Consider the following 24,129-nt stretch of genomic DNA (forward strand, 5'->3'; position numbering starts at 1 on the left):
GTATTTTGACCACCATTAGTCAACCTTTCATATGCTGCTGACAGGTCGACAAACAGCTCCAGTTGTCAGGTCTTATTCAAACGTGCTGGGTGAAAGAGAGTCGTCTGCTTGTGCACGACTTGCAGTGTCCGAAACCAGCCTGTTCTGGAATGAGGCGCTGATCTACTTGGGGGAGAAGCCAATTTTGAAAGACTTCCAAAGAGCTTACAAATATGGCACAAAAGACAAAGTGGCTTGAAGTACCGTGTACTGTTGGGATCTTTACCTTGCCAATTACAGTCAGTCAGATCGTTCTGAGATTGCAGCAATGAGCTCCTCCCCTGCTGTTGTAGTGTCTTATGAAGGGGTTTCGTGTGTTATTTCTGCATGGAGGTTTCATAAAGCTCTGGTTATAGGAGATAGTCCTGAGATGTACTTGGTGCAGCATCTTCGGGGAACTTTCGTTCTTGCAGTCTTATGGATCAAACAAGCTCAGATTAGTTACAAATCAGAGTGGATGCTGTATATTTGGGGATACTTCTCTCCAGATCTGCTTTCAACTTTGCCTTCTTGAAGCTAAAATAGCATAGACAGAGAAGAAATTGCTGCATTAATCCTGATTCCATTGGGCAGGTTTTGCAAATGTGAGATGGGGTCAAGGACAAGCTTTTCAGTTTGGTTTGCGAGGTTTATACTTGCAAAAACTAGGTCGTGGTTCTACCCACATTCAATCAGCTGGCCAAAGCTACGGAGCTTCAGGTTACATAGAAGAGAGAAGTGGCTCATTTCTGCGCAGGCTTCTACAAGTTCGCCATCTTCATTTATCTCAATCCCCACTGCACACTGATTGTTGGAATCACCAATCACTACTTGGACAGCATTGTTGGTTAATGTCCAATATTCTCGGACTCGAGGCGTTCCAGATATTTATGGACTACTTTTATATCTTGTAAAGAAAGAGAGACCATCACAATGGTGCTTGACACAGGTAGTTGCTACCAACTGCTGCTTTATTGTGAAGTCACTCGACTTTGGCAGAGATCATCGTCAATTCTCAATACCCATCCAAACAAGGACTGCGATTCATGCACTTGAGGACTCGTGCGAAGTTGTAGACGGATTTGCAGACTACAATGATTAATAGACAAGGGGTCACTAAGTGACTACTCTCATACCCTGAATATCTTCGCTTGCTCATAAAAGTTGGTGTGAAAATTACACCCGGAAAGGAACCTTTTGCATGTAGGAGTTAAATGCCAAAAATGTGATATAAAAGGAGCCTTTTATTTTAATTATTTCAACAAACATGATGGATTTGTTGGAATGGACAATGGTAAAAGTTAAAACAGCAAAACTACTTACCATGTGGTATTTATTGTATGACCACCTGAAATCTGATCTGTTCAAGAGGTGACAAGATTGACTTCTGAATACCATCCTTCATGACAATGTAGAGGTAGTTCACAAAAAATGGGAACACCTGGGTAAATGAGGAACACCAAACAACGGCTTCCACACAGACGTCTTTGTGTTAAGTCTTTGTCTTAAGTCTTAAGTCTTTGTGTTAAGTAAGCAAATAACAACCCAGCATGCTTTGGGTCATGTATCAAAATAGGGCCACTGGACCTGAAGCTCATCTGGGTCCTGGCCTAATGTTGTAACCCAAATTTGGTAGCATTTTGACTGATGGGTCTGGAGAGGAAGATTTTTGAAGGAATTTACACAGTTTTCCCAAAAGTTGACCAAGGTGGCCATTTTGTCACACTGTTGGTCACGTGACTGGCATGACCTCCGCAATTTATCCGGACCCTGGCTGAATTTTGCAAACCAAATTTGGTGGCATTCTGACAGGTGGGTCTGGAGAAGAAAAAATTTTTGAAGAAATTTAATAAGTTGGCCATTTTGGCCTACTTCAAGTCACATGGCCAGAATGAGCTTTGCAATCCCTGTTACCAGTCAGGAGTGAAACGTTGCTGCCAAATTTCAGTCAGATCGGCCCAGCGGTTTGGCTGGAGAAGTTGAAATAGACGGACGGACGGACAGAGATGGATGGTGCACGATGACAATACTTTATCTGGAATTTACAGGGGTCATCCAACCAAACCTGTGGGAGCGGGTCCCCCTGACATGTAGCGAGGTACTTTGACTCAAACACCTTGATTCATCTGCCGCTCGGAGGGGGGGGGCTTCCCAAAATCCTTCAGATACTCCTCCCTGCTCTCCTCCACCAGGTCTGAAGGCAAAAATATCACACAGAACGACATTGGCACCGAACCTACATCAATTTAATTGATGGTTGTTCATAATCGATTCTCACAGCTCGAACAGCTACGGCGGGTAACTGTTGACATGCATCTTCATGGGGGCCGCATGGTCCGTTTCTCCATTGAACACCAGGCCTGGTGGCTTGTTTGCACCGCAATTCTCAGTGGTCGTACGCCCATCGCCAAGTAACTTAAGGCGGCTGCTTCCGATGCCAGGGAATGGATTTTCAACCACCCCAGGCAAACTTGTAAGAAGGCGCTGCTTGGCTTGTTGTACGGGGACCTTGATTACCAACAGAGATCACCAGATGCATTGCTGGCATTCTCCTATTTAGATAGGTCCTTACCAAAAGGGCAACTAGTTGAGAATGAGGTACTTCAGAAACACAAAGCAACCCCCGAGGGTCACGTGACCACCCCCAGCCTGTTGGCGGATGCACGGAAGTTTGTGCACCGGTGCGTGTCACGTAATGTTATATTACTACTTTGAAATTGTTACGTGTAAATTAATACTATTCAATCAAGTGTTTTTTTATAACTTGTCAAGTGTAGTTTATATTCATAGCATGTCTTTGTAATTTATTTTTTACATTATAAACTTGACTTTTAAGTCTTCAGACTTTTGTCATGGATGTCTCATTTGAATAAAACGGAAACTGAATCGAATTAGGGATTTATTTAATGGAGTGGTGGTGGTGCAGCACATGCACGATGCACCAAATGGCCTCCTACATAAAAGTTCCTTGTTAAGATTTATTGGTCTCATATTGATGTGGCCATAAACTTCATTGTGCCCCAAAGACATGAATTATCAGGATTTGTATTTGTGTGGAGCAGAATTGCATCGACTTCATGCAATGTAAAGACCATGCACCTGGTGTTGGCTTAATGGTTATGGTGGCGGGCTTGGGATCCTGGGGTCCTGAGTTCAAATCCCGCTCTCCTTTGAATTAATATCAGGTGGGGTTGACTCAGCCTATCATGCTTCTGAGGTTAGCAAAATGGGTACCAGCTTGCTGGGATGATTGAGCCGTTTGTGTATCCTTCGTCGGAGTGGCGACCCGTCCAGGATTGTGCCCAATCGCCCAGGAAACTGCTTCGGCAGCACCGACGCTCTGTACAGAGTATGGTCCCAATGGATGCAATGTAAAGACGGTACTTTGGTATTTTCCATGACGTTCATATCGGAGGGAATGGCGATGGCAAAAATCCAACAATGGATGCTATTTCCATATTCACAGATATCTGATCAGGGCAATGCCTTTGCAAGCTTTTGTACCTGGCTAACTTCTACAAAAATACCTCATAAAAAAAAATACCATGGTAGCAATTCAAATAATTGTGGTCATGAGGTGTGAGCATTGCACCTCATCCAGATGAAATGGGTTAAGAAATGAATCATGAATCAGAATATTGGAATATCACCTCAATTACCGATAGAATCGCAGCATGTCTGTCTGACGACGAAAATACAGAAGCCTTTGCATGGGTCGTCACAAAAATATGGATTTCCATTTTCATGTGGAAGAGTTTCACCACTGTGATTGACTTTCTTGTGAAAGAATGGTGCTGCACATTCCCTCCTGCAGATCTCCAGATGCTGGTGCACTCCATGCCACAGCACATCCATGCAGTCCTGGCTGCACATGGTGGCCCAATGTTCTTTTAAGTGACTTTATATTGGCGTTTCCATTTTGTTTGTCCACTACCTGTATGTTACATGGAGTACGGGGATCGGAGGTTTTGCCTCACTCATATATATATATATATATATATATATATATATATATATATATATATATATATATATATATATATATATATATATATATATGTATATATGTATATATGTATATATATATATATATATATATATATATGTATATATGTATATATATATGTATATATATATATATATATATATATATATATATATATATATATATATATATATATATATATATATATATATATATATATACATATACATATACATACATACATAGCTCTTTCAAACCACTGACTGACTGACATTAAAGATTGGTGCCATCCGGGTGACGTAGAAAACTGAAATTTTGCATGCCACCGGACATTGAAGCCAATACACCAGAAAAAAATTAAAAATAATAAAATCAATCATCGGACAACATCCATAAATGAAAATATAAATAAATGAATAAATGCAGGTGAGTGACCCGAGACAATAGGGAAGTACGGTAATTGTGTGCCGACGGACACATTGAAGTGTTACACCAGGACAAAAAAATTCAAAAAAACCCCCCAAAAAACAGTACCGTCGGAAAGCATCCGTAAGTGAAAATATAAATAAATGGAAAATCAAATACAGGTGAGCAACCCGAGACAATGGGGAAAACACGATTCGTATGCTTATATGTTTACGCACACCCCGCTAGTATATACAGCATATGGTATATATTGTTACGGCTGTGGAAATTCGCAATACAGTAATCCCCCGTTTCTCGCGGGGGTTACGTTCCAAACCTCCCCACGCTAAGTGAAAATCCGCGATGAATGGATGCCTCCCCCCAAAAAAAAATCGACTCGTCTGGTCTGGTCGGTTGGGGAGTGATTGGGTTTGAGGTGCCTGATATCGACTAGTCTGGTCTGGTCGGTTTGGCAGTGATTGGGTTTGAGGTGCCGGAGATCGACTAGTCTGGTCTGGTCGGTTTGGCAGTGATTGGGTTTGAGGTGCCGGAGATCGACTAGTCTGGTCTGGTCGGTTTTGAGGTGCTGGGTATGAACAATGCTCGTCCAACGGCGGCAAACCTTTTTCCTTCCCGAAGCATATATCGAGCAGCTTTACCTTAACCTTCTCCTGGAGCGTCCCAGGACCTTCCTCTGGCGCTTCGGTTCCTTGCCAGAAGCCTTAGAAGGTGCAGGGCGTTTGGGCGGCTTCGTGGGGCTTGGAGAAAAAAACGTAGAAAATATTCGAAGTTCACAAGCAAAACTTTGTCTCGTGCGTTGTATAACTGGTTGAGCACCACGCGTTATAATTTATTGCTTAAATAATTTATATTTTATATATTATTACCGCGATGTACCGGGGGAATCCGCAGAAAAAATTAGTTACGTTCCAAGGGAAAACCCACGATGAACCGGGGGTGCGATAGGTGAACCGCGATGAAGCGGGGGTTGACTGTACACCACGAAGGGTCCTTAGATCAGTTATGACGATAAGTAATTGTGCAGTTAGATTTCCCCACCGTTGTTTGGAGGGAATTTCCGTGTTCACAGGGCTGCGATCCTTTGAGATAGCCGTTTTTCTTTTGCTGTCGTTATTTTGGATCAATCATCCCCCAACAACCAAATCGCCACCACCAACAACGCCCCCAAACAACTACACCAAACCACCACCACCTTCGGCCTCTTTACCTCTACAACTCCACCCCGCAAACATCGCTTCACCGCCATTCTCAAACGACGCCCGCCAACAACCAAATCGCCACCACAACACCCTTCCCAAACAATCACAGCAAACTCCCACCACCTTCGCCTTTCTACCAAACGTCGTGCCATGGGTTGTGAATGGGTTCCTTTCACCTCGAAAAACGGATCAGGAATGATTCACGCCCACTTTTCATCCATCCAATGGCTGAGCATCAGGTGGTGTAGCCCCGCCTCCGAACCCGCTGTGATCCACAAATTTGCATATACGCTCCTCCCCCGGCCTATATAAGCGCGAGCACAACGCAGCTCGCGGCAGTGTGGCAGTCAAGCGGCAGTCAAGTCGGGGCAGTCAAGCGGCAGTCAAGTCGAGTGTCGTGTCGGTGGGGCAGTCAAGTCGGGTCTGGAGACGGCAGTCAAGCGGCAGTGTCAGCAGTCAAGCAGTCGGTGGAGATGGCAGTCAAGTCTGGAGTCGGTGGAGTGGCAGTCTGGAGGGGTCGGAGAACCGGACGGAGCTCGAAGAGGCAGACGGCGCAGTGGCGGTGCGGCAGTGTCGGTGGGGCAGAGTCGGGAGACGGAGCTCGAGGCGGACGGGAAAGGCAGACGGGGGCCAAACGCCGGAGAGAGCTCACCGGCCACGACAGGGGCACGAAGCCAGGCTCAGCTACGCTGACATCGCGGCTTGCCCGCCATCGCGCCACGAGGGCACGGTTAAGACCCTTCGGTCTCGTGGACCTGGCCACTCATCCAGGTTCCACGCACATTTGGTCCACGGACCTGTCCGCCACCCTTGCCTTTGAGGGTGGCTTTTTCCTTTGCTTTTGTGTAAGTGCATGTGTTGGTGCCGTCTTGTAAAGTAGACCTGGGTAAGTGACTGTGCATGTACATTCTCATTGCTCGTATTCGGTTGTAACTCTGCCTTTGCTTGCTTTCACTGTATACATGACTGAATTACTGTATGGCTGTAAAATACGTGCTTGTCTGAGCGTGCAATAAATGTGCTTGGTGAACTGTTCCCCGTTTCGTTGAGTCCTTTCCTTTGTTTGAAAGTTCCATCTTGCATCATGGAAGGAATTGGTTGGAGGGGTGTAAGCACCCAGTAAATAATCACGTCCGTCAGGGCCGGCGATAACACCGCTGAGTTATCACTGAAGCACGGAACAGACCGCTTAAGCGGTTCGTGTCCTTGGCCGGCCAGCGACGAGGTACGATCGCCCGGTTAACTACCCGCGCAGGTACTTAGGTAGGTCAAGTTTGGCGAACAACCCTATCCTGCGCGGGTGGCCGATTGGCACGATTGTGGTGTGGTCAAAAGACCCACCCGTGACTAGCTCCTGGCGGTAGTTCCAAGGAGGGTCACGACTGAATTGTCCTTTCCGGTGGGCGACGCGGTCGCGATTCGAGTTACGTGGCCGATCGCACTCCGGGCGGGCCGAAGTTCGTAACAATATATATATATATATATATATATATATATATATATATATATATATATATATATATATATATATATATATATATATATCCATGCAACTTCCACATGTTGCCCAGCATGATAATTTTTTTAATTTTTTGCACCAACTAAAGATGTCAAAGCAACACAAACTGAGCAAAACCCACCTTGCCATTGATTACCACAGGCCGTTCCTTGATGGCATGCATGCCTAGGATTGCGGATTGTGGAGGGTTGACGATGGGCGTGCCATACAAGGAGCCGAAGACACCACCATTGCTAATTGTGAACGTTCCTCCATCCATATCCTCAATTGCAAGCTCCCCCTTTCTTGCCTGCAATCACAATGACATCAAGTACCTCTTCAGGCTGTACACCATCTGCAGTTTTGCTAACCAGACAAACCTTAACATAGTCATGATTCACTTCCATATGTTGTAATGAAGGGAGAAAATATATATATATATATATATATATATATATATATATATATATATATATATATATATATATATATATATATATATATATATATAAATATAAATAAAAGATTGATGAGTGAAAATAAGCCAGAACTACCATTTCACCTTTTCTCCAAGCTCGTGAATGGCTTTCTCAATGCCAGCGTAATCCATCGTTTCCACATTTCGAATCACGGGCACTGTCAAACCCTGCGTGGAGAGAGAGAGGAGATATAAATCTTAAGCCCAATGTTACTTTTGCTTTAGAGGTGGTCATCCATCATCCCTCAGAGGCACTTCACCCTGACTTATAAACCAAATGCGTTGTTAGTTTTTATTGACTGATATTCTTCTTGTATTAATGCAAGTTGCTGCCAGGACAAGCAGACCAGTAGAGTAAAAACTAACCCGTCTCATGACGAAATTGCTTGTGTACATACTTGGCTTAGTGGAAAAAAAAAATCCACTAAGCCATGAATGGACACACAAGCAATCCTTTTTCATTTGTTGCTTTCTGACCAAAGCTACCTTCTAAGTACGCTGGCCTGCCAAATGAAAGCATCCAGGTAAAATGTCAACTCAGCTAGTCAGATCATCATGGATAATGCTCCAAACGTTAGTTACATGACATTATGAACTTGAAAATAGAATTTGAAGCGAATGCATCAAGAGATATGCCTCTGCCCACATTAGATGTCGATCCAATGTTCTGTGTGATCTCAATTAAAGGTCACATGAGAGAAAGTGCTGGAGAGAAGAGAGATAAGTCGAAGAGAGAAAACATCAGATGCTTCTAAATTGAGTTTTGATCTGGAACATGATTTTCAAAGGACACCTTGACCTGCTTAACCCAAAATTGAATTCAGTTGATCGTTGTATCGCAGTCCACACTTGTACCAAGTTTGTTTGGAAACCCTTCAGCGGCTCACAAGTTGTGGCAGTAATGGAAATGAGATACGCACACATGGAGGGATGCACAGACAACTCAAAGACAATGCCTCCGCCCGGTGCCTTCGGCTGCAGAGACGTAACACTGCATTGGGCAATTTTGGAGAGATAGACACTGGTACAGAAATACACAACTGATGTCATGGCCCGAGTTTGCATCATAGCCAAGCATACTCATGCATACTCACCAGGATTCTAACCACTTACTTTGGGTGTTGCCACTGCAATGCTGATGTCGACGTAGTCTCGGTAAACAATCTCTTTTGATTCATCATCAATTACTGTGTGTATGGGTAAGGGAGGGGGTTAAACAATACAATGATGACTCATTCTGTAATACTAATGTTGCAAATACAATCTAATGAACCCCTCACTCAACAACAAAAAATATTACTCGTCACCAGGTGAATGCAAGATGGTTCTAAGGTGGCGTTTTAAAAAAAAAAATAAAAAAATAAAAAATAAAGGGGAAAACTTTCATTCCCTTACTTGGTGTGTCCAAGTGTAGTCCTCATGTCCCACTGTCATACATTAAAAGATACTGACAATGGGACAGTAGGAGCACACATGGACACATCAAGCAAAGGAAGGAATAAACAGGGAAAGAGGAGGGGGGTAAACGGTAACCTGAAAGTAAGTGTGTTGGGATAGGTTAGGCTAATGTGGATAGGGAAGAGTTGGGGGGAAGAATATGAGATGGTGGCTGTACACTGCATGATTGAAGACCTGGAAGAAAAGCAGGGTTTAAACAGTCTCAGAAAGGTGATTCGACAAGCAGGAGGGGTGGGGGAGGGAGAGAAAACAAAACAAAAGGAAGCTTTCTAAATGCTTGGATTACCCAATGCAGCGAGCCTGGATTTTAGGGGACTGGGGGTGATCAGCGAGCCTGAATTTTATGGGACTGGGGGTGATCAGCGAGCCTGAATATTTTGGGGGATTCAAGATGATCAGCGAGCCTGAATTTTAGGGGACTGGAGGTGATCAGCGAGCCTGAATATTTTGGGACTGGAGGTGATCAGCAAGCCTGAATATTTTGGGGGATTCGAGATGATCAGCGAGCCTGAATTTTAGGGGACTGGAGATGATCAGCGAGCCTGAATCTTATGGGACTGGAGGGGATCAGCGAGCCTGAATATTTTGGGGGATTCGAGATGATCAGCGAGCCTGAATTTTAGGGGACTGGAGATGATTAGCGAGCCTGAATCTTATGGGACTGGAGGGGATCAGCGAGCCTGAATATTTTGGGGGATTAGAGATGATCAGCGAGCCTGAATTTTAGGGGATTGGAGGTGATCAGCGAGCCTGAATTTTATGGGACTGGGGATGATCAGCGAGCCTGCATTTTATGGGATGAGAGGTGATCAGCGAGCCTGAATTTTATGGGACTGAAGATGATCAGCGAGCCTGAATTTTGGGGGACTGGAGGTGATCAGCAAGCCTGAATTTTAGGGGATTGGAGGTGATCAGCGAGCCTGAATTTTATGGGACTGGGGATGATCAGCGAGCCTGAATTTTATGGGACTGGAGATGATCAGCGAGCCTGAATTTTGGGGGACTGGAGGTGATCAGCAAGCCTGAATATTTTGGGACTGGAGGTGATCAGCAAGCCTGAATCTTTTGGGGGATTCGAGATGATCAGCGAGCCTGAATTTTAGGGGACTGGATGTGATCAGCGAGCCTGAATTTTATGGGACTGGAGGTGATCAGCGAGCCCGTATATTTTGGGGGATTTGAGATGATCAGCGAGCCTGAATTTTAGGGGACTGGAGATGATCAGCGAGCCTGAATCTTATGGGACTGGAGGGGATCAGCGAGCCTGAATCTTATGGGACTGGAGGGGATCAGCGAGCCTGAATATTTTGGGGGATTCGAGATGATCAGCGAGCCTGAATTTTGGGGGACTGGAGGTGATCAGCGAGCCTGAATTTTGGGGGACTGGAGGTGATCAGCGAGCCTGAATTTTGGGGGACTGGAGGTGATCAGCGAGCCTGAATTTTGGGGGACTGGAGGTGATCAGCGAGCCTGAATTTTGGGGGACTGGAGATGATCAGCAAACCTGAATTTTAGGGGATTGGAGGTGATCAGCACGCAATTTTTCCCATTGGTTGTAATGTCCAACCATTCTGCGAAGTTGATTTCTTTATAATTCGATGCAAATTATTGCGTTAAGAAGGGATGTGTGATGACCTTCAAGTCAGGTCAGGTATGGGAGCATGTGCCAGAGCAGCGCGTCGCTGCGTCCACTTTCCGCCAGTACTCCAGGGGCTTCCGTCTGGCCATCCCCCAAGCAGATGCCTGGCCCATCCCCATCTCCTTGAGATGCCGATCAACCTGCTGCAACCACGAGGCACGTGGTCGGCCCATTTGGCCTCCTCCACTCACGAGACTCCCTCGCTGAGAGAATCTGGTGAGCAGGATCAGCATCAGCAAAACGAGCCACATGTCCATACAGCCGCAGCTGACGCTCACGGACAATGCAGGTAACAAATCTCATTTGAGTCTCTCTCAGCAACCGCTTGTTGGACACAAAGTCCAACCAGCGATAGCCAAGGATTCTCCCAAGAGACCTGGTACCAAAGGAATTAAGTCTCCATTTCAGATCCTTGGTCAGAGTCCAAGTCTCGCATCCATAGAGCAAGACTGGAAGCACCAAGGACCTAAAGACTCGAACTTTCGTCCTCCCGCACAGGTACCGGCAGCGCCACACCCCATTATCCAGTGAATCCATGACTCCCCAGGCCTGACCCAGATGTCGATTGACCTCTGACTCACAGCCAGCAGAGACATGAATATCACTGCCAAGGTAAGTGAATCTCTCCACGACCTCAACATCCTCACCACAAACAGGCACAGACAGGACAGCAGCATCCAAGATGTCATTGAAAGCCTACATATTAGTTTTGACCCAGGAAACCCGTAATCCCAGCGGCTCCGACTCCTCATTCAGCACCTCGAGGGCCCCTGAAAGGATATGTAAAGTCTCCGCAAAGATGACTGCATCATCTGCGAAATCAAGGTCAGAGATCTTGACATTCCCAAACGATGCACCGCAGCTTGATCTCTCTGACATCCTCCCGAGAATCCAGTCCATACAAGTGCTGAAAAGTGTGGGGGCCAGTACACACCCCTGATGAACTCCAATAACTGGAAATAAGTCAGAGATGGAACCACCACATCTCACAGCACTCTCAGTACCAGAGTAGAGTTCAGACATCAGATGGATCAGTTTTGGTGGCACCCCACGAAGACCAAGAATCCTCCAGAGGGCATCCCAATTCACTGAAACGAACGCTTTACAGAGATCAACATTGGCTGCAAGCAGCCCCTGCCAAAACTCTCATCTGCGTTCGGTGAGGACCCAAAGAGTAAGGATACGGTCAATCGTTGACCTCTTTGGTGTAAACTGTAAAGCTTGACTGCTCTGGACGCTGGTGCTCAAGCAGATGGTGGCAAACCCTATCAAGAATTCTCCGATCAAAGACATTGCCCGGCACTGAGAGCAGCGGCATCCCTCGGTAGTTGTTGCAGTCTTGGCAATTACCCTTCCCTTTCCAGAGAGGGACAACAAGGCCCCTCTTCCAGTCAGTTGGGATGATGCCTGTGTTCCAGGCAGAGCAAAGAACTGCATGCAACGACCCGAGTGCAGCATTTCCACCAGCCTTGAGAAGTTCAGCATGGATGCCACAGATCCCTGCAGCTTTACCCCATTTCCCGCAGCCTGTGTTTCCACAAGCGAAGGTGGACCACAGTTGATTGGAGGATCAGCAACAGGGATTGTAACACCCCTGACGTCCAACTCGACAGCTGGTGGATCAGCCTGGTACAACCGCTCAAAGTAACCGGCCCAGCGGGCCTTCACGTCGGACTCCTCTGTCAAGAGCCGACCACCCTCTGCTCTAACTTCAGTACACCGAGGGATGGGCTTGGATGAAGGCAATGCGCGAATTCCCCTGTAAGCAGGATGAGAATCCCTTGACCACAGGTGATGCTCTACCCCCTCACAGATTCCTCGTACATAGGCCTCCTTGTCCACCATTAGCGCACGTACAGTTTTATGCCTCAGCTCCCTGAACAGCTCAGCTCTGCCATTCAGCCTGGCCCTGCGACTCTGGTCAAGGTATCCAGTGTCTCTTGAGAGACAAAATTCTTCTTTGCCCGACTGTGAATTCCAAGACATTCACCGGCAACATCAAGGACGGTGGTCTTGAAGAGACTCCACAACTCTTCAGGACCTCCCAAAGCACCCAGACCCCCCCCCCCCCCAAAGCACCCAGACCCCCCAAATCTCCACTCAGCTTGTTCGCAAACTCCTCAGCTACCCTCTCATCGTTGAGCTTGCAAACATCCAGCCAAGCCTGGGATGGTACCATTCTCCTGGATTTAAGGTGCAACTTCAGAGTTGCGACAACAAGCTGGTGGTCAGTATTGAGGAACTGAGCACTCCAGTACACCCTGCAGTTCTGGTTCATCCTCCAGCGACCATCAATGAGGACATGGTCAATCTCCTTTGCCACACCGCCAGCGTTGGAATACCAAGTCCAGCGATGAGCTTGACTCACAAGCGATGAGCTTGAATACCAATCTCAGGGCATGAAGGTCTGATGACCTTCAGAATGGCCTTAAAGTCGCTTTACCCCTCCCCAGTAAAGTATTCATTCTTTGTTGCTCCACAAGATGTCCAAGAGGACTTTGCAATGAAACCCTGGAAGAAAAAAAAAGTAACCCAAATGCAGCAGGACGTCCACAGACACATTTGGGCACCAAATACGGATGGCCGTTGGCTCGCTCGGAACTCCTCTGCCCTTTGACAGGTTTTGATTTTAATCCTGCTGGGTGTCCGCATCCACACACCCTCCTCACCAGGAAACCTGGTGAGGGAGATGGTTTAGTCACTGACAACCTGGCCATGAAACTGGTAAGTGCAGGGTTACATGGAACCTACAAGCAAGTCACAGATCTAATCTGGCCTGTCAATAATGAGGAAGATGAGAGGAGGTCAAATGATGAGAGATTACAGAATGTTGGTCGAATTGCACAATTGTAGTACTGAATTTGGCATTAAAAAAAGGTTTAATCCCCTCTAACCACTCCCGATTTCCTGAACCCCCTCATTTTCACAATCTTGCTGGCGGTGAGAATAATTCTGAATACGTGGAAAGTTAAAAATCGCTTATCAAAGGATTCCTAATAAGTGTTACACCTAAACCAAGCAAACTAGATTTAAACTGGAGACCAATAATTACTGGCTACAAACTAGCTAACTTGCAAAACAAACAATTTCCTTTTTTTTTTTTTGTTAGCCATAGTCATTCATGCTGCCAACATAAAAATCTCACCTGCATTAACAACAGGTTCATGCTGCAGGGCGTAGCAGGAGGCATGAACGAATGCAGACATGAAACCCAGCTTGATGCCATGCTTCTTCAAGAACGTATCTTTATAGCGACTGCGCATCTCCATCACACTGCTGCAAGAAGTCAGGCATCGCAGGAGTTGCTCAATTCTCAATAACTACACACCGTTGCTGAACATGTTGAGATGAACCCAACATCCCAAAATATTCTTCCTGCTATGAACATCATAATCGACTCAAAATCTGTGGCCAACTATATGTAAACCAAGAGGGTTAACAGGAGGTATGCACAATCCCCTCTGAGCTGTGTTGCCTGGGTTTGAATCTCATCCCAGCTATAAACTGCCATGCTGGCGTTTCACAGGCTGGAAGAGGCATCAATGTGTGTACCGTTCCTCGGATGGATATTAAACTGTGCATCGCATGGGTTGGTGGGCATTAGGGGTGTCTACGGTGTCCTTTCTGATGTAGGGCAGCTATTTCCAGCACCCTGAACACATTACAAATTCCTGCGCACTCAGTCGAGTACACTTACGTGCCTAACGGTGTGAGGAAGATAAACAAACCAGACACACGTAAACTAAACCTTGACATTTGTTCTACTCTGAAACAGCAGCAAGGTAGCTTTCAACCTCCTCAGAGGATCACACACCACCAACCTCATGTCCAACTCGTTGAAGGTTGTTAGCAAAGCACAAGTGTTCTGTGCTTCCTTTAAACGTTGCGCTGTCCGCTGCCGCATTCTGGACATCCGCACCTGACAAAATAACAAGTTGCAGAGGATTGCACAATCTACATAATCTTGCTTCATACATTTTTACATTTCTCGACTCTAAACTTGTGCAAAAACAGGATTTTTTTTTTTTTTTTTAAACAACACATGGCACAAAGTTTGCAAATTCACATTTTAAAAGTACATCAAAGATGGAAAACAAATCAGAAACACAAACCAAAAGGAGTAAATAAATACGACTTAAATCTTCCAAAACTCTTTAAAAACAGTAATAGTTGTCCCATTTACCATTCCATGAGATGCAATTGCTATTCTAAAATGTAGACAAAACCCAGTGGATGCCAATTGAACTCCAAAAGAAGAATTGAACATTTAAGATTTCAGTGAAAGACCAATTATAGCAAGGCAGTTTGCTCGTTATAATTATTATAGTAATGATGGACAACTTGAATGCATCTCATGTTTGTGGCAATCTGCAAAAAGAAAAATTACAAGGCAAGCGGAGGCTGGGAAAGCTTGAAGTAATGACTCACGCGGTGCTCCGAGCGGGAACCCACGACCGCCAAGTCAGAGGCAATCACCGATGCCGAAGCCCCTGGCGTCACCTTGATGTCAGCGACTGTCAGAGGATTTAAAAAGGAAATTACATCGATGACATTTCATGAGGTGCCGTTTCTGCACGAGCCTTTTTAAACAATTGCCAAATTGCACGGTAACAACGGTCAAAATGTGGACAACTGCACAGGTTTTGGTAACAGCAGCGGATGTACAAGCCCGTTGCTCTTCCAACCACAGGCTGGTTGATGGCCTAAAATTTCTACCACCCCTCTTTTGGCCTTGCTCCCTCCGCTCTTCAAGCCCTCAGACACTGCCCAGACCCCCTCCAGGATGCACACAGTATTCCGGTAACGCCACCCTGGTTAAACTCCCAAAGTCCAGGCTTGCTGCTCACCTCTTCTTCCTTCTTCCAGCCTGTGGACCATCTCCCCGAGCAAGTTCAATCGCACTCCTCCTTCCGGGGATTCAAGTTGACACAAGCAGTGCACCACCAATCTCAGGGCATTCTCCAACCCACCTCCTTAATCTTAATTTCAGGTTGCCATCGTTTTTCCTCTCCTCTTTTCATGTCCATTTCTGGTTCGTTCCTTCCCTTGATCGAGTATGCCTGTTGCCCCATTCCACGACTGTCGATACGTGACCCTTCTATCCTCAATTGACTCACTCTTCCCCAAGCCGAGATTTTTGCATACAAAAAAAACAAACAGGGTAGAGTGTTTCCAACCACACGACCAATGAAATCCTCAACCACTAACCCTAAGCATACATTCTAGTCCAAGGATAATCACGAGACCACAACATACAGGAAGTTAAGCAGCAACCTGGAATAGTGCAGGTAACAGTCTCTCTTGCATTAGTTAAGCATCCAGAATGCACATTGCACATCCAGAAAACTCCAAACCCAGACGAAGCAGAAACAGGAATGCATTCAAATAAAGCAACACTTATAACCAAACGGAACACTTATTGTTGTTTATTTTTTTTTTTAACAAATTAGCAAATAATTAACCATACGCTTGGATCAACCTTGTAAGGAAATACAAATGCACGATGAAAGGTGACAGATAGAGTTCAATGAAAGAGATCATTAAAAGGGTTGTGCAAGCAATGCGCAAGGCGATTCTCATAAACCCCCCACTCCCAAGCACCCACATTGTTGAGGGCAAGCACCTTCAAACGAGCCGAGAGGAAATATGGTGGAAATTTCCAAACAGAGGAAATGGTGGCCGAAGCATCAAGCCGGAGCTTTTATCCTCTCAAGTTTCTCCAGATGACCGTGCTCGGCGCTCGTGTGCCGATAATCATATTGGGTGTGAATCGCGTCCCGGCGGCGGCTCTTATATGTGCTAACACAAATCTGAAAGAATATTGGACAATACAGTTGGACATGGCTCGATCGGGAATCTCTACATCGCATCAAAAACAAGTTTGGAACATTTTCACATCGATCGAATGAGTAACATCATGCGCGGACCTGTCCATCCCATGGCGCTTGTGCACGCGTGACTATCCCGGGCGACCCAATAATCCGCAAGACACCGTGTCCTTTCTTCCACCTTACCATCTCGTGAAGTGCAGTGACGTCACCGAATCTTCTTCAAGTGGAGCGCAGTCAGACAGATGTCTCAGACATATTCTTCGTGATGAAACGGAACTGAATCCTTTTCCAAATTCAAACTGTTTTGCTAAATCATTCGATTTAAAGTGTAAAATTCAATTTTCATTTTACATTCCAATTCCTGCAAGCGGATGCAAGGCAGCCAGCTGCGTGTGAGCGACAATGCAATGCACTTTTAACAGTCATGTATTAAGGCTGATGATTACTCCCATGTTGTACCATTATTTAATAATTTTATTGCTGTACATTATTGTTACCTCCGCCACCGAAGGTGAACGGAGGTTATGTTTTCATCCCTGTCTGTCTGTGGGCAGGATTTCTCAAAAAAGTTATGGACGGATTCGGACAAAACTTGGTGTGTGTGTGATAAGGACGAAGCAATTTGATTTTGGTGAACAGTCGGATCCGGATCCGAGAATTTGTTTAATTTACAAGCGATTCTTCACCATTGAGAGATGGGCCAAAAACGAGAAATAGCACGACATCTGAAAATGCTGTGGACGGATCATGACAAAACTTGGGACAATTTGGGTCAGTGACAAGAACGAGCCAATTCGAAGGTGCAGATGCAGATTCGGCCCATCAGTGGGATACAAAATGTACACAGTTCGGCCTGGTGGAGGTATGCATGCTCTCCACCAAGTGCCATTCTAATCTATTTGTGTGAGAGTATAAAAACATCAATTAAAGTATCATTATGGTCCAAGTAATATACACTGTCGAAAGGAGACAAGGCCGTGTGGAACAGAACCCTGTTGCAAAAGTTGGATGCTATTGCATCTGCATCGCGTATCGGCCAATCGCGCGATCCAGAGGAACGCGTCCGTACGATTGAAAGGTGTCCTACTGTAAATTTTCATGAATGAGATAGTACGAAAAGGGATTTTTGTGCTTTTGGGTGTGAAGTGAGTTCAATGATGTGTTTTATTTAATATGAAGATGAGATTATTTAGCCACACAGGGTAAGTGCAAGATAGACGACAGCAAGCACTATAACTGCCTGCCTCAGGATGAGGTGAACATTCCCACATGCATTTTCACATCATCTCCCCGAGGCCCGTTCAAACTCACTGTTGCTCGAGCCAGACCATGTGATCGGTAAACCGATTTAAAGAGTGACTATCGGAGGAGCACAGTGATGGAAAATTTAAGGGGACGTGCTGGCAACAGCTGGTGATTTGGAGTTGGAGACGTACTGGAAAAGGGCAGCTGTGGTAACAAGATGTGGGTGGAAGCAGCAGTTTTATTTGGGGAGAGGTGAAAAGACATTGCGGTACAATCTAGACGGAGTTTTTTTTTTTGTTGGTGAGTTTTGGAGTAAATTTTGTTTTTGAAGGGTTGAGGCTGGAGGAAGAGCTAGAACACAGAATAGAAAGAACATCGTGAAAGCAGGGAAACCCAATAGCAGGTTGGAGGGACGCTTGGAAGAACAATAAGAGCAAGATGAGGGAGCTGAAAGAACAGGAAAAGGAAAACTGGGTAAGAAACAGCAATATACCAAAAACGGAAAGGTGGCTGATGGGTTAATGAGGGGAGAAAATTGCAAGGTATGTGTGGTCAATCTCCCGTTGTTTAGTGCAGCCACGGAAGCATATCTGCAAGTCTCGAAAGGTGATGCAATATGACAGCTGCGGGTATTTCCACCAATCCAAAGGACCATAAGCAGTTCCAAGCACGTTATCATGAGGTTCAGGGGGGTCAAAAAGCGATTTAAGGAATACTTGCTCCAGTTTATAAGCATGAGTCTCCAAAAAACAGAAAAGCTGGCAAGCACCTAAAAAAGTGCGTGTAAATCAGACAATGCCGGTTGATAGTGTGGCCATGCAGTTGAAAAATGCACCAAAATCACGAGCAAACTCTCAGCCATGTTGAAAAATATTTCATTTTCTTCACAGGTGGAAACCTTTCAACTTCCTAAGAGGGATGAAAACAATTTACATCATAAAGGAAATTGATAAAACAGTACAAACACCGGTTACAACAACTTGGTCTTCTGCTATAACAGCATGCCACCTCGAGACAACCATACCGCTGAATACAACATAATTCCCCACTTGTTCTAAGCCCAGATTAAAGTGTCGTCTCAAATGTACTTCACACTGATGTGCGGACAGATAAAGCACCCCCTGCGTGGAAGGCATTTCAGACGAACAAGTCTGGAATTGGGGTGCTACTTCTTACACAATCATCTTTTGAGATTGAAGGATCGCATCGAACAACACGTCCCTTTGAGGACCAGACGGGGTCAGTCAACCGAACAGAGATAACAAACTCGGGCTTGTAAGAATGTACACAGTATGACAACTATTCCCTATGCCTCTACAATTGGTTACCATTTACTGAGTAAACCTCAGTGTGCAGAGCAAGATAGTGTTGGCTGGTTTAAAATCCTGAGTGGAGGACGCACTTTAGCTCACCTTCGTGCGACGGAGGCCACGTTCATCAGGTCAACCAATCCCATACTTTGTCGACAGAAATAATTTGTCCGAACTTTAGATCTATTCTGACTATGATGGCTTGACTGTGTGACAACTCTACCACAGTCAACATTGAGTCGTGATGAAGACCACCACCCCCACCTACCCCCAACTAGCCCTCAGCGAATTAGCATAATGTTTCTGCCGGTACTTTGGCGATTCATCTCTGCCTAATCATTATTCATGATGCTCTGTGGTTCGACCTATCTTTCTCTCAACCAATCAATGTTGAGGACATTACATTGTAACTCTATAAACGAGAGTTTGGTGCTTCTTCTTCATCTGCTTGCGGTTTTATCGTGAGGAGTGAAAGTCGAAAACCTTTGATAATGTATTTTATTGATATGCATATTTGAATGCTGACCGAATCAAACTGTTTTTTTTTTTAACATCAAAAATTCGATTTACGACCTCAAAACCCAACATGACGAACTTTTCCTCTGAAACTACAAATTCAAAACTCAATTCCATGAACTTTTGCTCAAAAATGTCGATCGAGGAATATAAAAATAAAAAAATGCGTATCATGCATCTCACTACAAAAGGCCACAACATCACTCGGTTTACATCCGAGACGACGACGTCACAGCGTCGCTTCCCTTGGTTCTTCCTGCACCATCACGTTTGAGCTGAAGTGCAGTGTCAAAATGCATTTGATAGACTCGATGTAAACGGTCTTGTGCATTACTGTATTAATCCATAACTATGGCTCCTAAAAAGGAAGAGAAGTGCTAAAGTAAGTCATACTAGTGGAAAGAAAGAGAGGAAGGTAGCATCATTCAAAATTCGCAGAAGGCTTGATGCCGGTGTCCGCTTTACGGATAGTGCATGCAATTTTGGCCTTGCAAATACAACACCGATTACAATCCGAAATTTAACAAAGAAAAGGTCATGGAATGTGCTCAATCTGTGACACCTTCCAGTGTCATCCAAAAAACATGCAGCTCTGCAATGAAAAAAAAATTGGGGATGCACCCCCCCCTCTCCCCCATTACAAGCATGGGGGGGATCACTCCTGATTTACAAACTACTCGTCAGGAACACATGGTGTTTGTAAATTGAGAGATTGCTATACATTTAAATTCAAGCAAAAGCAGAGCCTGCGCACCATGAAGAATCTTGTTAATTAATAAATTGATCATTCAATAAAAAATCATCTCAATCAAAACAAAGCTGGAAGAAATTCCCACCTGGGCTCACATGCATAGGTTTGGTTGGGATAGGGGGGACTGGAGGCATTGTGCTGGGAATTTCATCGGCCACTGGAGGAGGTGGTGAAGGTGGAGGTTGTGAAGGGGTCCGAGCCGGCTTGCGAACTGGACCACCTGCATCCTGTGCCACAGCAGCATCTAAATGACAACATTAACATCACTTACCATGTGATCAGATATACAATAAACAAGTTCCAAATTTAAAATGTTTCCACTTGAAGACTTCACTAATGATTCCTTCATTGCAGGTTCAAATCCTGCATGCTGTGTAATTTGTCCCAATATCTCCCAATGACCTTGTTCCTGTTTGGACTACGTGTTCTAGCCATTACGAGAGTCTGTGGACAATGAAAGAACACCGACATTTCTGAAGCAGCTAGAGAGAGGAAGAGGGAGGGAGGGAGAGAGAGAGAGAGAGAGAGGGATCCCAAATATAGATACTGTATTTAAGACACTGGCCTGGATGAATGTGCAGAGAATGCAACCCAATGTGGTGACGCAGTGGGAACGGTCTGATCATCTTTGTTATGCTTGGAAATACAAAAAATCAAAACATGAATAGATTCCAAGTTCACACGTTCATCAAGTAGCAATGCATGTGCCTCCACAACACCCTCCATCTTATAAAGAACAATCATTTTGTGACCGATTAATTTGAAACCCGAAGGCTTTCCTGAAGCCTAAGCTCTTGCGAGCACATCGTCGATCAAAGGTGAGACAACATGGTTACCATGTTGTCTCACCTTTATGCATGGTTGAATACCGATAATCTCACGCTTACGTTAAAGTGTACAAATTTGAGAAGGAAAGAAAGAAAAAAAGGCGGAGTTATCAAAATTCAATTTTCCCCATTCCAAAAGGCCTACAAATGTGCACTATCATGCGCGTACTGCACTCGAGACTATACGATCATCCTTCACAGAATGTGCGTCATCTTTTACAGACCCCCTCATCTTTGTAAAAAAAAACCCCAAAAAAAAACATGTTCATCAGTTTGAGTTGAAAGCAAAAGCTTCTCTTTGGTGGATATCCAACAGCAAACGAAACAAAAATAAATAAATAAAAACAAAGATCCATCAAGTGACCACCGATTATGAAGTAACCACTTTTCTTGGCAGGGTGAGACCACGTGGTATAGACTACAGCGCATGCAACCTTTACCAGGAAATAAGCAACCGATCACGGTCGCTGAACATGCTCACCAGAGAGCTGGAGTTTGAAGAGGGCCACGCCAGTCTCCACTTTGCCTCCATCTGGAATGAGGAACTCAGCCAGGATTCCAGCGGCAGGTGCAGGGACTTGGATGGAGGTCTGGGTGGAACGAAAGGAGAAAACGGCAATTCAGGTTTGGAACAGCAAAGCGATTTGTTATACTTCGATTGATCCGACAAAAAAAAACAATCAAAAGAAAAATCGACCTTGTCCGTCTCGATTTCGCACACAACCTCGTCTTCCTTCACGGCATCACCGACCGCTGTATGAAGAGGAAATAACAATCGGAAAAAGCCGTCACAAAGGGAATGATGTCGATGCTAGTACTGCATTGGAGAGCACAGACATCCTTTGATGTATAACAACAGAGACAGAGTCAATGTGTTCGTATCTTTACCCCAGAGGTAGGTAGATTAAAGTTTAAACTCAGAAACTTTGCCTCATTGTGCCAGAACCTCAAGATTTGTTTCATTCATTGCAAATGTCGTTCCTTTTTAACCCTATTAACCACCATAACTACATCCTTCACACCATGGACCGAAATAAGTCCGAATAATCACACACCCATAACCTCATCCCCTTTACTCACCTTTCTCCCACCTTACGTCTCCCTCTGTAACAGATTCAGCAAAGGCTGGAGCATTCACGACCCGGATCTCCTCTCCTAAGGAAATCAGATGAGCAGGTTACTGCAAGACTTGGTGATCAACACCATGCACAGCACAACATAAGTGAGACCCAAAACAGAGTCATTCAGGAAGTGCAATTGCCCAAACCCCCAGTGTGATTACAACACAAAAAGAAAGAAACCAAAGGCATCCTCACATCAAAAATGCTGGCATTGCCCAATGCATTAAATTTGCATGCAACGCCGGCATTGATGTTAGCCATCGTTCACATAAAAGCGATGCCAGCAAACTGGTGGAGAAATGCTGGCATTTTGCTGGAAGCTGGCACGATGCGAATAAGGTCTAAGACTGTGAAAATTCATGTGAATGCCAAAGCATCAAAGATTTGCTCGATGGTGCAGGTTCCGTGTGCAAGCAGGGAAGACGGTGGCTCGACTCACAGGCAACACACACTTACGAAACATGGATGACATATGCAGTCGTCGTACAAGCCAACCCGGAGCATGGTGACTGAAAACACACAAACAAACATGCGGATGCAATTCAGACACGTACAGAATGTAATCAAGAAAATATGTGCTGAGAACGCTCCACAAGGAGGAAAACCGTACTGAATGAAATACATACAGTGCCTTTAGAAAGCATACATCCACTTTCAAAATTTTCACCTTTTCTTGCCGCCTTACAACCCAGAATTAAATTGTATTAAATGAGACGTCTTCCACATTTATTTACACATCGTAACCCACAACTTCCAAGTGAAAAACAAATTCCACAAATTTCAGAAAATTCATTAAAAATACAAAACTACAATATCTTTGTTGGATAAGTGTCCACACCCCCTTGTAATAAATTAGCTCAGGTGTAACCAATCACCTTCAAAAAATCACACACCAAGTTAATTGGCCGCCACCTGTGTTAAATTGTAGTGATTCTGATTATTTCAGAATAAAATCAGCTGTTCCTGTAGGTTTCCTCTGCTGAGTAGTGCATTTCACAGCAAAGACTCAACGATGAGCCCAAGGAGCTTTCAAAAGACCTCCAGGATAAAGTTGTGGAAAGGTACAGATCAGGGGATGTGAATAAAAATATTTCAAATGCCTTGAATATCCCTTGGAGCACAGTCAAGACGATCATTAAGAAGTGGAAGGTGTATGGTACCACCAAGACCCTGCCTAGATCAGGCCAACCCTCCAAACTAAATGACTAAGCAAGGAGGAGATTGATCAGAGAGGCCAATGGCAAGTTTGAAAGAGCTTCAGTAGTTAGGGAATTTTAGCAAATTGTATTGACCATCTGTGAAAAAATTGCTTATCAAAAAATTTCTTCACTAACGTATTCATCTAGGTGTCTACTAACACCTATCAATTAGTGCAAACCCAAATCCTTGTGGAAAATTCTGGGGAGCCAATCAAAGTTCGGGTGCTCGGAGGGCCTGCGTGAAAAAATTCGGAAAAATTAACTTTTGCCAATATTGACTTGTGGGATGTCTAACTCGGGGGTTTTTTGGGATGCTGAATTGATTCCAACTATTATTTTTGAGAAAAAACACTCCTTGATCATATAAAATGTATTTTATTGACATTTTTTAACAGAACTGTGCTCAATGGAAATGTTGCTTCGTCAGCTTTTACAACCTTATTCATCAAACTCCCCAGTATCTTCCTCACTCCTCTTGTCATCCAGCTGGTTTATGTTCAGGCAAGAGTTACCATGACAGATGCCGCAAACAGAAATACACTTGACTCCTTGCTTTTTACAGCAGCATCTGAGTGAGCTGCAGTCCCCCGCACAGTTGCAGCTGGCAAACGTCAGGAGGTAGTCTGGT

The 24,129-nt window shown here is 44.8% G+C and overlaps 1 protein-coding gene across 1 annotated transcript in view; it reads right to left on the minus strand.

The window, feature by feature from the left end:
* DLST (dihydrolipoamide S-succinyltransferase) overlaps nucleotides 1–24,129 on the minus strand; it is a 39,836-nt gene that overhangs the window by 3,549 nt on the left and 12,158 nt on the right. The window contains exons 4-14 of the mRNA XM_085895876.1: nucleotides 22,759–22,811; nucleotides 22,262–22,336; nucleotides 21,879–21,934; nucleotides 21,663–21,771; nucleotides 20,440–20,598; nucleotides 15,130–15,215; nucleotides 14,523–14,620; nucleotides 13,847–13,977; nucleotides 8,718–8,791; nucleotides 7,689–7,772; nucleotides 7,269–7,436 (exon numbers count right to left, since the gene is read on the minus strand). Coding sequence (XP_085752002.1) covers nucleotides 7,269–7,436; nucleotides 7,689–7,772; nucleotides 8,718–8,791; nucleotides 13,847–13,977; nucleotides 14,523–14,620; nucleotides 15,130–15,215; nucleotides 20,440–20,598; nucleotides 21,663–21,771; nucleotides 21,879–21,934; nucleotides 22,262–22,336; nucleotides 22,759–22,811 — 1,093 coding nt within the window. The remainder of the gene's footprint in view (nucleotides 1–7,268; nucleotides 7,437–7,688; nucleotides 7,773–8,717; nucleotides 8,792–13,846; nucleotides 13,978–14,522; nucleotides 14,621–15,129; nucleotides 15,216–20,439; nucleotides 20,599–21,662; nucleotides 21,772–21,878; nucleotides 21,935–22,261; nucleotides 22,337–22,758; nucleotides 22,812–24,129) is intronic.

This window comes from Eptatretus burgeri, chromosome 9 (genome assembly GCF_056783735.1).
Source record: "Eptatretus burgeri isolate ZD-2024b chromosome 9, Ebu_testis_v1, whole genome shotgun sequence".
Lineage (NCBI taxonomy): Eukaryota > Metazoa > Chordata > Myxini > Myxiniformes > Myxinidae > Eptatretus > Eptatretus burgeri.